This window comes from Diospyros lotus, chromosome 4, assembly GCF_014633365.1.
Source record: "Diospyros lotus cultivar Yz01 chromosome 4, ASM1463336v1, whole genome shotgun sequence".
Taxonomy (NCBI): domain Eukaryota; kingdom Viridiplantae; phylum Streptophyta; class Magnoliopsida; order Ericales; family Ebenaceae; genus Diospyros; species Diospyros lotus.
Window position 1 is genome coordinate 1,387,827 of NC_068341.1, and position 12,468 is coordinate 1,400,294.

The window sequence follows — 12,468 nt, forward strand, 5'->3', positions numbered from 1 at the left end:
GCCTCATTAAAATTATTTTATTGAGACACTTTTTTAAATTTTTCTTTAAAATGATATTTTATAGGGCATTTTTTAAAAAATATCCTAAAAAATGTCTTAACAAATCATTTTTGTTGTAGTGGTTCATCAAAAATCAAGGTGGATGTGACACCAAGGCTGCGTTCTATTTGTTGTTTTCAAGTTATTTTTAATTTTTGATTTTCTAAAATAATGAAAACGCATTCTTTTTATTATTTTTAAAAATATATTTTTAAAAATAAAAAAAAAAATTATAAAGAAAATTCAAAACAACAAAAAATTATTTTGAGTGTTTTCATCCAAAATAAATTCTAAACTCAAAACACATTTATTTATTTATTTATTCATATTTTATTATTATAATAGAAAAAAATATTACAAAATTCATTAACTTTAAAATGTATATATTTTTTTAATAATATATTAACATTAAATATTTCTAATTTACTGAATAATCTAATTTATTAAATAAAATATCATTAAAAAATTATTTTTAAAATTTCAAAGAGAACTCGTTTTCTAATTTTCTGTTTTAAGAAATAATTTTTTAAAATGATAAAGATAACGCATTTTTAATTTTTTAAAAATAAACTATCAAAATAGAAAATTAAAAATAAATTTAAAATTTAAAACCGAAAATTGAAAAGCAAAAAGAATGTAACCTAAAATTTTGATCAAGAAAACACAAATAAAGGAACAAAGCAGATGGACTGAATTGATACTTGAAACAAGAAAAGAAAAAAAGAAAAACTAAACCGAAATTGTAGAGAGCATCAAGGATAAGGCAAGAATGAACCGATTGAGATGGTCTAACCATGTTCAATAATTTCAGTTGCCTGCATTAACATGACAGTTAAATTGTCATAGACAAAGGTATTCAATAATTAGACAAAAACAAATTAAAAATGACATGAGTGCAGATGGCAAGACCTGCTGGTATATATGGTTTCGAAGAAAATTGTACATATCATCAAAACAGCCTTCAATCCTTCACAAGCTAACATGTGAATGGTAAGTTGAACCTTAAATGTTAGCAAAAAAGCCTTTACTGCTTCACAAGCTAACATGTAAAACACAACTATAAATGAACTAAAGAATCTGTGGCCCGGACATGTGATAAGATCAATTGCCTCTTCAAAAACCATGCCTAAGTGACATCTTGCCAAGCCCATGTGAAGTTGCAAAAAGCATTATCCCATCTCATCTGAGCACAAAATTCTGCCCTAACTGAAATCCGATGAAATGTTTCCAAAAGAATGCCTAAATAATGTGTAAGGTTGCCTCTGGATAGAGAGATTTCAGATTCTGTCATCTAAAATACTTGCATTTCAAATTCTTCTATTTCTTGGGTTCAAATTCAGAGTGGATTTGGACCCATATCCAAATGCTTCCAACAATTATATAACCGAACAATGAATCTGGAATTTCAAACTTCGAATAACAAATGATAGGGTCCAATGACCCTATCCAAATACAAGCTAAGAATTTTTTAAATAATATCAGGAACACCACAGAACATGAAGATTCATAATTTAGAGGAGAGGAAATCAAGTATATTGTTCACAACATCTACTTTGACATCAAAATTAAAAAGTTTTTTAAGTCTTAAAACATACCAATCAATGTGATAAATTATGATTAGTATCCAGATTTTAAGGTTTTTAAGAGTTTCTGCAAGGTTTTGTAGTTCTTCCTGTTAGTGGTTGAAAATATACCTATAGGATCTATCTGTTCCTGCATCAATAATTTCAGCTCCAGTACAAGGCACAAAATAAAGTGGCAATAACGCTGATGCATCAGATGCACAAGAACCATACTGCAATAAAAGGTATCATATTATGCATGATATCCGAAAAAACTGCAACCAGCATGATTAGTATCCTCCATGAAGCATAATAGACTCAAAATGTTTCTTATAATCTGTAAACTAAATGCTCTACATCCCAAAGTGGCAATTCCAGGTGATGTCCATTTTCTAGCACCTACTGAATTACTATTCCTAACAGTTCAGAACTATATCAGTGCCCACATCTTCTCTTACTACTGAATTACTGTTCTCGAACATGCACCCATGGCATCCAACTTACTACTTGAGGTAAATGTGAAAGCGTGATGAATAATGGCCACTGAGCATCTTAAAGTGACGTCTAGATATCCCTTTCAGTTAAACGGTATAGTCTGAATCGTAAAAGTCCATGGAATTGAAAAGAAAACTCTGGGCAAAGGAAGCTACCATCCTGTCTTTATATGTAGGAAGAAAAGAGGAAGAAATGAAGCAGGGTAACTTGATCATATCAGTGTATCCCCATATCTTACATATAGAATAAAATGTATTTTTCCAATAGCAATGTCTATCCGTAGAATCTATCTCGCAGGTGGACAGATCGTAATAAATAATATAATGATGAATAAAGTGTTGTACTCATGAGAATTGACTAATAATTTCTACTTTAACCACACTTAATCATAACAAGACGATGCTATTAAGAGTTAATTTTATAATAACTACAACTAAATCACTAACTATAAAATCACAAAATAATTATTTTAGTTTTAAAACTCAATAATTTAAGGCACTAGAGTTCATGAATCCATTGTTGTTAAAATCCCGATTTTACGCATACGATTTTACGATTTTACGATTCGAAGACCCCCAAACGATTCAAATCCCATGTAAAATCCAATTTGAGATAAAATCCTATAAAATCTCGATTTTACATGTACGATTTTACGATTTTACGCTTCAGAGATCCCCAAACGATTTTACGATTCAAAGACCTCTATTGATTTAAGTTGTAATTTAGAGGATGCTTCCAACGTCTCAATGTCACATAGCATCTGACATTGGAACTTATGCAATGAATTGTTATATTTTACCTCTAAATTGGAACTTGATTTAACATTGATTACATAAATTCCAATGTCACATAGCATCTAACATTAATTGCATAAGTTCCAATTTACTTGATTTAAATTATAATTTTTACTTGATTTAACATTGATTGCATAAGTAAATCAAGACAAACAAGTAATTAATTAATGGACCACCCAACCCCAAATTGGGATATTACTTGATTTAATCAATGTTAAATCAAGAAAAAATTGCAATCTAAATCTAATGGAAGACATTGGAAGCATCATCTAAAGAATTTTAAGCTATATTTTACCTCTAAATTACCTATATTTTGCCTCTAAATTGCCTATACCAACCTGCTAGTTTTTTAGCTATATTTGGGAAGTATCATTTTTTGAATTATAATAAGGAATAATCAAGTTATTAAATAATATTAATTCATTTTCTACAAAATTATATTATTATAAACATATATTTACAAAAATTTAAGGGTATTTTTAAGTATCTCTAAAATCTTACGATTTTACGATCCGATTTTATGGACCCTTTGTCGATCTCACTTAAAATCCCGATTTTAACAACCTTGCATGAATCCACCATTGCTCTTGATATGACTTAAACATCAATTATTCAAGTTTGCTACTTCTTGTCCTGAGTTAAAAATCAATAGTCCTATAACAACTAAAAGCCTCTCTTGATAGTCATTCGATTCTATATATATATATGAAATTAATTATTTCTAATCAACCTACAAATATATAAACATGTATTCATTCTCAATGATCATCACAATCTGATTTCACAAGGCATAATAGTATCTCTACCTATTATAGGACCTTATGTTGTTTATTACTATATGTTAATTTGTATTAAATCTCTCGAAAATAATATAAATCACAAACACGTTTTAATGGTAATCAAATATCAAATTGAAATTAGAGTATAATAAACAATCAACCCAACCGACAAGAATACAAGAAAATTGAATAATTTTGAATTAAACCAATAATGAACGAGGTTTCATCATTCACTCTAGTTACAAAACACCTAACCCAACATGGTTTCAAACACTAGAAGAACAATATAAACAAACGCCATGTTGTGAGATAGAAAGAAGAATAAAAAAAATACAACCAAAGCTTCAACTTCGCAAAAATTCCCTTCTTTTATTCTGTCAACTTGGTTTCGTCTTCCTTCCAAAAACATCCCCAAATTCTCCAAGAATCAGTCTTTATATAGTGTTTTTTTATGTTTTTAGAGTCATGCATCTTGAAGGAGTCCATCCCAATTTGATTTGGAAGAAAACGGGCTCGAAATGGCCTTTCTGCAAAACTTTGAGCCCTTCTGCAGAATGCATTTCACGATAGGACCGTGAACTTTAACAAAGATGTCTAACTGCAATCCTACCTTGGAATGCATACCATGGTAGGATCGTGAGCTCTAGCAATCTTCTTTCACAGTGGTCCTATCGCGGTATGCATTCTGCAGTAGGCCGCAAGTTACTTTTACTTAGTCTCTCAACTCTTCAACTTCTATATTTTCATCTTGCCGCTTTGTGACTTCCTCAACATTGACCCCGAATAGATGTCCATCCATGCCTTCCATGCCGCGCTCTAATCATACACTAAAATAATTATTTCAGCTCCAAATATCTTCAAATGAATTTATCACCTACATAACCACACATATATAGAACCAAATTAAGTAGAAATCATACTCATTAAATGAATAAATGTTAAGTTTATAGGCCAAAAAAAGTGTATAAAAGACACTTATCAAGCACAATATAATAGGAGCCCTTTCTCTATCATTTCATGCGATGTGTTAGTGAAGAAAAAGGCTAAATCGTAAAGCAATGTCCTCCATAGGCTAAATTTAATATATACTCACTAAATTTTGAAAATGTGACTACTTACTTTGTGAACTTTGAATTGTTACTAATTACTCACTGAAGTTTGCTCAACGTTAGCCATTCATCACCGTTTGATCTTGCAAACAAAAAATGCCTATGTGGCTAACAAAATCTAAACTGGTTAACGAAAAATGCCTATGTAGCTAAAGAATTTAACATACATTCATTGAACTTTAAAAATTTAATTACTTTCTCATTAAATTTTGGAAGCAAATCACATGGGAAAACCAAAACTAAAAAACAAGCCTGCTCAGATGGTTCAATTCTGAAAATAAACTAGAAGCATAAACTCAACTAAAAAATTATCATAAAAGGTCTGCTCAGGTACCTTAATTTTGGAAGCAATGCATATGTAAAAACTCAACCAAAACAATAGATAAAAATAGGTTGCTCAGATGCATTAATTCTTGAAGCAAACCAGTAGCAAAAACTCAAACTAATCAATCAACATCTTTTAACCAATTAACAAATGAAAAAATTGTAAACCTTTTTATCTCCATTAAGAACAATGAAATCCACAAAGATATACTAAAAAATTGTTGGTTTTTGGCATAGAAGACGATTTTTGTAAGAAGTTTTTAGCTCTTAGTCTCACTATTGAATACATCTTTGTGGATTTCATTGTTCTTAATGGAGGTAAAAAATCTATAATTTTTTCATTTATTGATTGGTTAGTTTGAGTTTTTGCTATTACTTTCCTTCAAGAATTAATGCATCTAAGCACCCTATTTTTATCTATTATCTTGATTGAGTTTTTGCATCTACATTGCTTCTAGAATTAAGGCACCTAAGTAGGTCTTTTTATAGTAATTTTTTGGTTGAGTTTATGCTTCTATTTGCTTTTAGAATTGAACCATTTGAACAAGCCTTTTTATGTTTCTTGGTTTTAATTTTTCCACACGTGATTTGCTTCCAAAGTTCAATGAATAAATAATTTTATTTTTAAAATTCAATCAATGTATGTTAAATTTACCCCAAACTTAATGAGTAAATAATTACATTTTTAGTGTATATTAAATTATTTAGTTGCGTAAGCATTTTCTCGCTAACTATGTGGACATTTTCCATTTGCAAGATCAAACGATGATGTAAAGGGTGATGAATGATTGACATTGAACAAAGTTCAGTAAGTAAATAATAATAATCTAAAATTTAATTCAATTGGTAAATAGTTACGTATATTAAATTTACCCATCCTCCATAGCTATGGCGAGCTAGCAGAATCACGAGTACCCATCTCACCACCATGATTTGAAAAGATTTTAAAGAGACGAATCCCAAGCAGGGCCTCTAAGCTGCAATTATAGGCTACTGGAATTCTATTATATTTGAAAATGGTAATAAGACTTGAGACCTGAGAACAAAGTAATAAATTACTCATAACTCATACTAGAAATTTTGATTAATTATTTTACTGGGGAAAATATACATGCATGACCACTTTATGATTTAATCCTGTAAAATGATACAAGGAATAATCAGTCTAAGCAATTATATCAGTAATGGAACTGAGAGATGGTTACATACAGTCAAGAAGAATCATCTTTAAGAGGATGATCATAAATTGGAGATGAAATAAAGGTCCCTTCTTGTTCATTAGACTCCATCAGCATAAGCACAACTTCACGCATGGACGGTCGCTCAAAAGGGGACATGCTCGAGCACATTAAGGCAATTTTTAAGACATTAATCATGTGATTTATGGTACTTTCATCTTCCAAATTTAATCGATCATCGAGTATTCCGGATGTCAATGTATGTTCACGAATATAATTTCTCACCCACGTGACAAGATCACCTCCTTGATCTATTGGCTGTACAGGTGTTCTTCCAGTAAGCAACTCCAAGAGAACAACTCCATAGCTATAGATATCACATTTTTCTGTAACCTTCATCGTGTACGCATATTCTGGCATCACAAAAAAATGCAATTTTTTGGTCAGAGGGATGTGGTACTTTTCTCTTCGGTTACACAAGTCAACCAATAGAAGTTTTTTTTTTTTTTGGAGGGGGGAGAGGGTTGTTGATTGCCAGACAAACAGAAATACTGTAGATAACATCACACATCATATTTGATGTGCCAATCAAGCTAGCTAAAACTTTCAAGTGGATAAAATAATGCAAACTTGCAAAAGCAAACAAATGAAAAAAAGATGAAATAGAGATCATTGCAAAAAAAAAATGCCTTTTCCTACTTAATCAAACTGTTAAGGTCATAATACTTGGGCTACTACAAACATAAGACCGAAAAGCTTCCCCTGTAGGAACATAAACAAACTATTTTCGCAGGAATGTACAAAGCAGACAAACTGCAGAATTTTCTGAAACATAATTGTGGTGCATATTCTTCCAATTTAAGAGACATCTCTGTCAATTACTATCAATACGAATTCTCCAACTGAATAAAACATATTTGGACAACTAGAAGAATACTGAATTTAGCTTAGCTTAGCTCAAATAACTATCCAATCATCATGATACCTAAAGCCCAATAACAAAGTCTATCAGGGGAATTCGTTGGAGACATAAAATGGCTATTGCTGCACAATATAAGTCATAATAGATAGTTCATTCAAAACATTCAGTCAAAAAACTCTTAAGAGGCATGATATGACTCCTTCACGAAAAGGAATGGAAGAAAGGATTACAGATCAATAGTAATTCATGTAGGGCTTTTGATCTTCAAAATACAGAGGACCAAATTTCACTACATTCTTTCTATTCCTAATGTACCCCTTCTAGTGGGATTAAGGCTTGTGATTGTTGTCTATTCTTAATGTAGTTAAAGAACCCAGTCAACAAATACAATATATGCTTTTTGAAATGTTCTTATATAGAATAGATATATTTATTGATTTAAAAACAACTAAAAAGTTGAATTCCTTTTCGTTGCTTGATAGCAAGCAAGTATTCAAAAGGAACAATGAAGCAGAAGAAACAAACTGTCATAAGAGGGCCTCAAAAGGGAGCTTACCAGGGGCAATATAGCCATATGATCCCGCAACTGCAGACATTGACTTGGATTGAGGCATGTCAACAACCTTGGCCAGACCAAAATCACCAACATGGGCTTCAAAGTTCTCATCAAGCAGAATATTATTAGACTTTATATCACGGTGAATGATCTTTGGTTTGCAGTCGTGATGCAAGTAAGCAAGCCCCTCGGCAGCCCCAAGAGCAACCATAAAGCGAATGGGCCACTCCAATTTACAAGAAGCTCCATGGAGCAACTCACCCAAGCTACCCCTTGCCATGTATTCATAAAGAAGCAAATTTGAACCCTGGTGGTAGCAAAAACCATACAGCTTTACAATGTTACGATGTCTTATCTTCCCCAGAGTTAAAATCTCAGCTCGAAAACTGTTCTCAATATTGTTGTTCCCCTCTCTGTTAGAGGCTAGCTTCTTAACAGCAATTGTTTGCCCAGAACGCATGACTGCCTTGTATACTGTTCCGACAGCTCCTCTCCCAACGACATAACTATCATGAAAGTTGTTTGTGGCCTCCACAAGGTCTTGGAATGTGAAATCCTCCTTGGGAGGAAAATAGATATCCGAGACCGAAGAGGATGATAACTCATTATCTTGGTAGGAAGCAACCATGTCAACTGGACGCTTCATGAAATATAAAATAACTGCAATTAGAATAAGTGATACTCCACCAACAGCACCTGCAACAATTGTGATGATTTTACCCCGAGGAGCACTTAAACTTTTTAAAGGAGGAATTGAATTGAAAGATGAATTCCCATTGCAACCACCAAAAGGGCCACCACAAAGCCCTTTGTTTCCAATGAAGCTACTCATTGTCATGTTCTGAAACAATGCTACAGTAGGCAAAGGTCCAGAAAGATCGTTGTAAGATAAGTTACAACTTAATAGGCTTGACAGATTGTCAAATGTAGTTGGTATTTCACCACTCAAATGATTGTTATTTAGCAGGAGATCCTCTAGTAAAATAAGCTTCCCAAGCTGAGGTGGTATTCTTCCAGAAAGATTGTTATGACTCAGGTTCAGTGCAATCTGCAAGCCAGTAAGTGCACCCAGTTCCGATGGTATTTCACCAGAAAGCAAGTTGCCACCCATCTGCAACTCAGTCAAATGAGAGAGATTGCCAATTGCAGCGGGTATATTTCCAGAAAACCTGTTATCAGAAAGCATGAGGCGCTCCAACTGTGAAAGGTTTCCAAGCTCATTCGGTATGGTTTTGGTAAAGCTGTTCCGGCTAAGATCGAGACGTTGAAGCATCTTGCAGTTAAGAATTTCAGGTGGTATCCGTCCAGTGAGCAAATTAGATGAAATATTAAAAGTCACTAATTGGGTCAGGTTTCCTATCTCCCTTGGCAACTCAGCAGTAAAGTAATTGTCTGAGAGATCAAGCCTTTGCAACTTTCTGCAATTTGCAATATCTGGAGGAATCGCACCGCCAAACCTATTCTGGCCCACTTCAACAGCAGAAAGGTTAACCAAGTTGCATAACTCATAAGGAAAGCTCCCTGTCAGACTGTTTCCGTTCAGACGAAGTTGCACCAAGGATTTGCAGGTCATGACACCATCTGGAATATTTCCATAGAGCTTATTAGATTCAAAATTCAGCAAAATCAAGTTAGAGTGGCGGCAAAGGTAAGGAGGTATTCTTCCGGTTAGGTCGTTGTTTGAAAAATCAACCACCCAAAGCTGGCTATGAAGTCCAAGTCCTTGAGGAATGCTGCCAGTCAGAGAATTTTCAAAAAGCTGTAACTGGAGCATTTCAGTCAGGAACTGAAATCCAAAAGGAATAGGGCCAGTGAGGTTATTAATAGACAGGTCAAGCTTTGTCAAGTTCCTCAAGCCACTAAGCTCATTTGGTATAATACCGGTTAGCTGGTTCTGGAAAAGGTAAAGCAAGCGTAGACCCTTTATCTGACTGAACTCAATTGGAATTTCTCCTGTCAAGTAGTTCTCCGAGAAATCAATTTCGGTTGCTAATGAAAGATTACCAATTTCTTTTGGTATTGTTCCATTTAATCCATTTCTGTAGAGGTACAACTTCTTCAGGGATTTGATATTTCCAATCTCAGCAGGAATTGCACCCACAAGATTGTTTTGGTACAGAGCAAGGGTCTCAAGATTTGTACAATTTCCAAAGTCCTTTGGAATGAAACCAGACAACTGATTATTCCAAAGAATCAGATCACTTAAACTCCCAAGCATCCCGATCTCTTTTGGTATACTGCCTTCTAAAAAATTTTGTGCAAGACCAAGATATTGCAATCTCGCACAACCACCTATCTCTGAGGGTAGGCTTCCCGAAATCCCATTCTGCCCCGCTCGAAATATCTGCAGATTCTTAAGATTCCCAATAGAATGGGGTAGTGGACCGGTGATGTTGTTAGTGTATGCCACAAACTGAAACAGAGACGAAAGGTTTCCAAACTCCTCCGGAATAGGACCAGAGAGCTTGTTGTTGCACACATTCAAGTCTCGCAACAAAGACAATTTGCCCAACTCAGGAGGAATTGATCCATCAAACTCATTATTGTTCAAGTAAAGAATTTCCAATACTGAGCAATTTCCAATCTCCTTTGGAATGTTCCCAGATAACCTATTGTAAGACACATCAAGTTTACTAAGACTAACCACACGGAAAATGCTGGGGCTCAGAGTCCCGGAAAGGTTCATTGAACTCAAATTAAGAGACACTACCACTGGATTGTAATTATAATGGTTAACTGTACAATTCACACCCTTCCATTCACATGGCGTCTCGTCGTCGGAGTTCCAGTTCCCTAGAAAATTAAATTGATCTTGGATGCCTTTCTTGAAATCCAAAAGGTAGGTTCCATCAGAATTCAACCCTTCTGAAGCATAAACCAGCAGAGCCATGATAACTAAAATTCCAGTCAACCTGATGGCTACAACTCTTCTAGAGCCAGACATTATAACACTCTCCACTTTACCAAATTAACAGAACAATCTGAGAATTCAATAATTCTGTTCGGACTAAGTCAGATTATCATGTTGAATAACCAAATTCAAGCTGATGTATCTGTAGCAACCATATAGTATTTCATAATGGCAGAAAAGGGTTTGAAAGTACCAAGTGAACCAGAATTTGAATCCCAAATTGGAGCCAATGTTTTGGAAACCACTAAAAAGCAATCTCTGAGGGTGAAATTCCTCCTGAAAATACACAAACAACAATCATATGAATCGACCATCTACTAAAATAAAATAAAAAATCATGGAATACAATAAGAAGATTAAACCCTTAACTTACATCTGAATTTCATCACTCATCAAAGAAGAGGCAACCAACAGAGCAAAGACCGTAAATATTCAAGTGATTCCTTGAGATGATGGCAGAGCAACAACCATGGAATTTCACGAATTGGAGTTGGAGGGCAGAACAAGCTTAAAAATAAAACTGCAAACTCTCTTTCCAAGATTGGTGGGATCTTGCAATCTACTTGGCAAAATTTGTGAAGAAAGGGGAAAAAGATTGAATCTTTTTCCAAGGGACGAGCCTTTTCAACCCCAGAAAAGAATGCAATCAAATGCAATGAATCGGAGATTTTTGGGGGATTATTTTATCTCGCAAAAGTTTTTCTGGGGAAGCAAACACAGACCCACGTCTTGGTTTTGGGTTTGATGGAGAGGGGGGGGCGTTGGTTTACTTTGAGGTTCAGTTTGGTCTCGACTGGCAATGATGGTTAAAGATTTTTAGGCTTTAGGTAATGGAGGGGACGGGTGAGACCTCTTCATTGAAGCTCTAATGGCCGACAAGGCATGCTGGCACCTCCCTCTCCCTCTCTCTCCCCCCGTAATCTTCCATTCTCTCTCTAGTTTCCCCTTTCTAGTGCTTGGAAAAGAAAACTGTGAACTTTTCGGGGGAGAAAAGTTTTGTTTTCCCGAGAAATTTTTTTTGGATTTCTCGGATTGGGACAGTTTCTGGTAGTTGCTGGTAATTCTGCATCAGTGAAGGTGAAGTGTGGCTGGTCCTTCTTACGACGTCGTAGCCTGAAAGATTCACTTCTTCAAGCCTACCATTTAGACAGCTATAAGGGTTGGATCTTTGGACAAGTGCATTAATTATTCAAACCTCTTGTGGCAACCGGTCCGTTTGAGAATTTATTCAATTTTTGACTAAATTCATAGTTTTGTCTCCCTATATCTAAAATTAAAGGTCAAATTTATATTTATATTTATATTTTAATATTTTTTATATAATTATATTTTTATTTTAATTATATCTCTAAATTTAATTTTTGAGTCAATTTAACTCTTATATTTTAATTTTTTTTCATGTGATAATATAAATTTTATGTTATTTCGATTGTATCTCTGAACATATATTTTTAAGTTAATTTAACTTTTATATTTTTATGTGTTAAAAAAATAAAATAAAGTGAAATAATAAAATACACGTTACACCTTATTCACGTCAAAGTACACGGATTAAATTAATTCAAAAATATAAGTCTAGTTGTGTAATTAAAATAATAAAAAATTTAGGTTATCACACACAAAAAAAGTCAAAATACAGAGGTTAAACTAACTCAATAATATAGATTTAAGAGTGTAATAGAAATAACGAAAAAATTGAATTATCACGAAAATAAAATATATGAAACTACATAGGTAAAAATATAAATTTTGCTAGAGTTAAATGATGAGGTACAATAATATATGATCTAAACTATTCA

The 12,468-nt window shown here is 33.7% G+C and overlaps 1 protein-coding gene across 2 annotated transcripts; it reads right to left on the reverse strand.

Annotated features, from left to right (window-relative positions):
* Positions 1-3,898: 3,898 nt before the first annotated feature.
* Positions 3,899-11,692, reverse strand: LOC127800351 (probable leucine-rich repeat receptor-like protein kinase At2g33170). Of its 2 annotated transcripts, XM_052334922.1 has the most exons (4): positions 11,043-11,692; positions 7,759-10,945; positions 6,312-6,693; positions 3,899-4,543 (listed from the first exon to the last, which is right to left on the reverse strand). In XM_052334922.1, exons 2-3 carry the CDS (start codon positions 10,700-10,702, stop codon positions 6,314-6,316), a joined length of 3,324 nt encoding a protein of 1,107 aa, XP_052190882.1. In that variant the 5' UTR covers positions 10,703-10,945; positions 11,043-11,692; the 3' UTR covers positions 3,899-4,543; positions 6,312-6,313. The 2 variants fall into 2 exon arrangements, with proteins under 2 accessions (XP_052190882.1, XP_052190881.1); XM_052334921.1 differs by lacking the exon at positions 3,899-4,543 and having other exon boundaries at positions 6,174-6,693; positions 11,043-11,691.
* Positions 11,693-12,468: the final 776 nt, after the last annotated feature.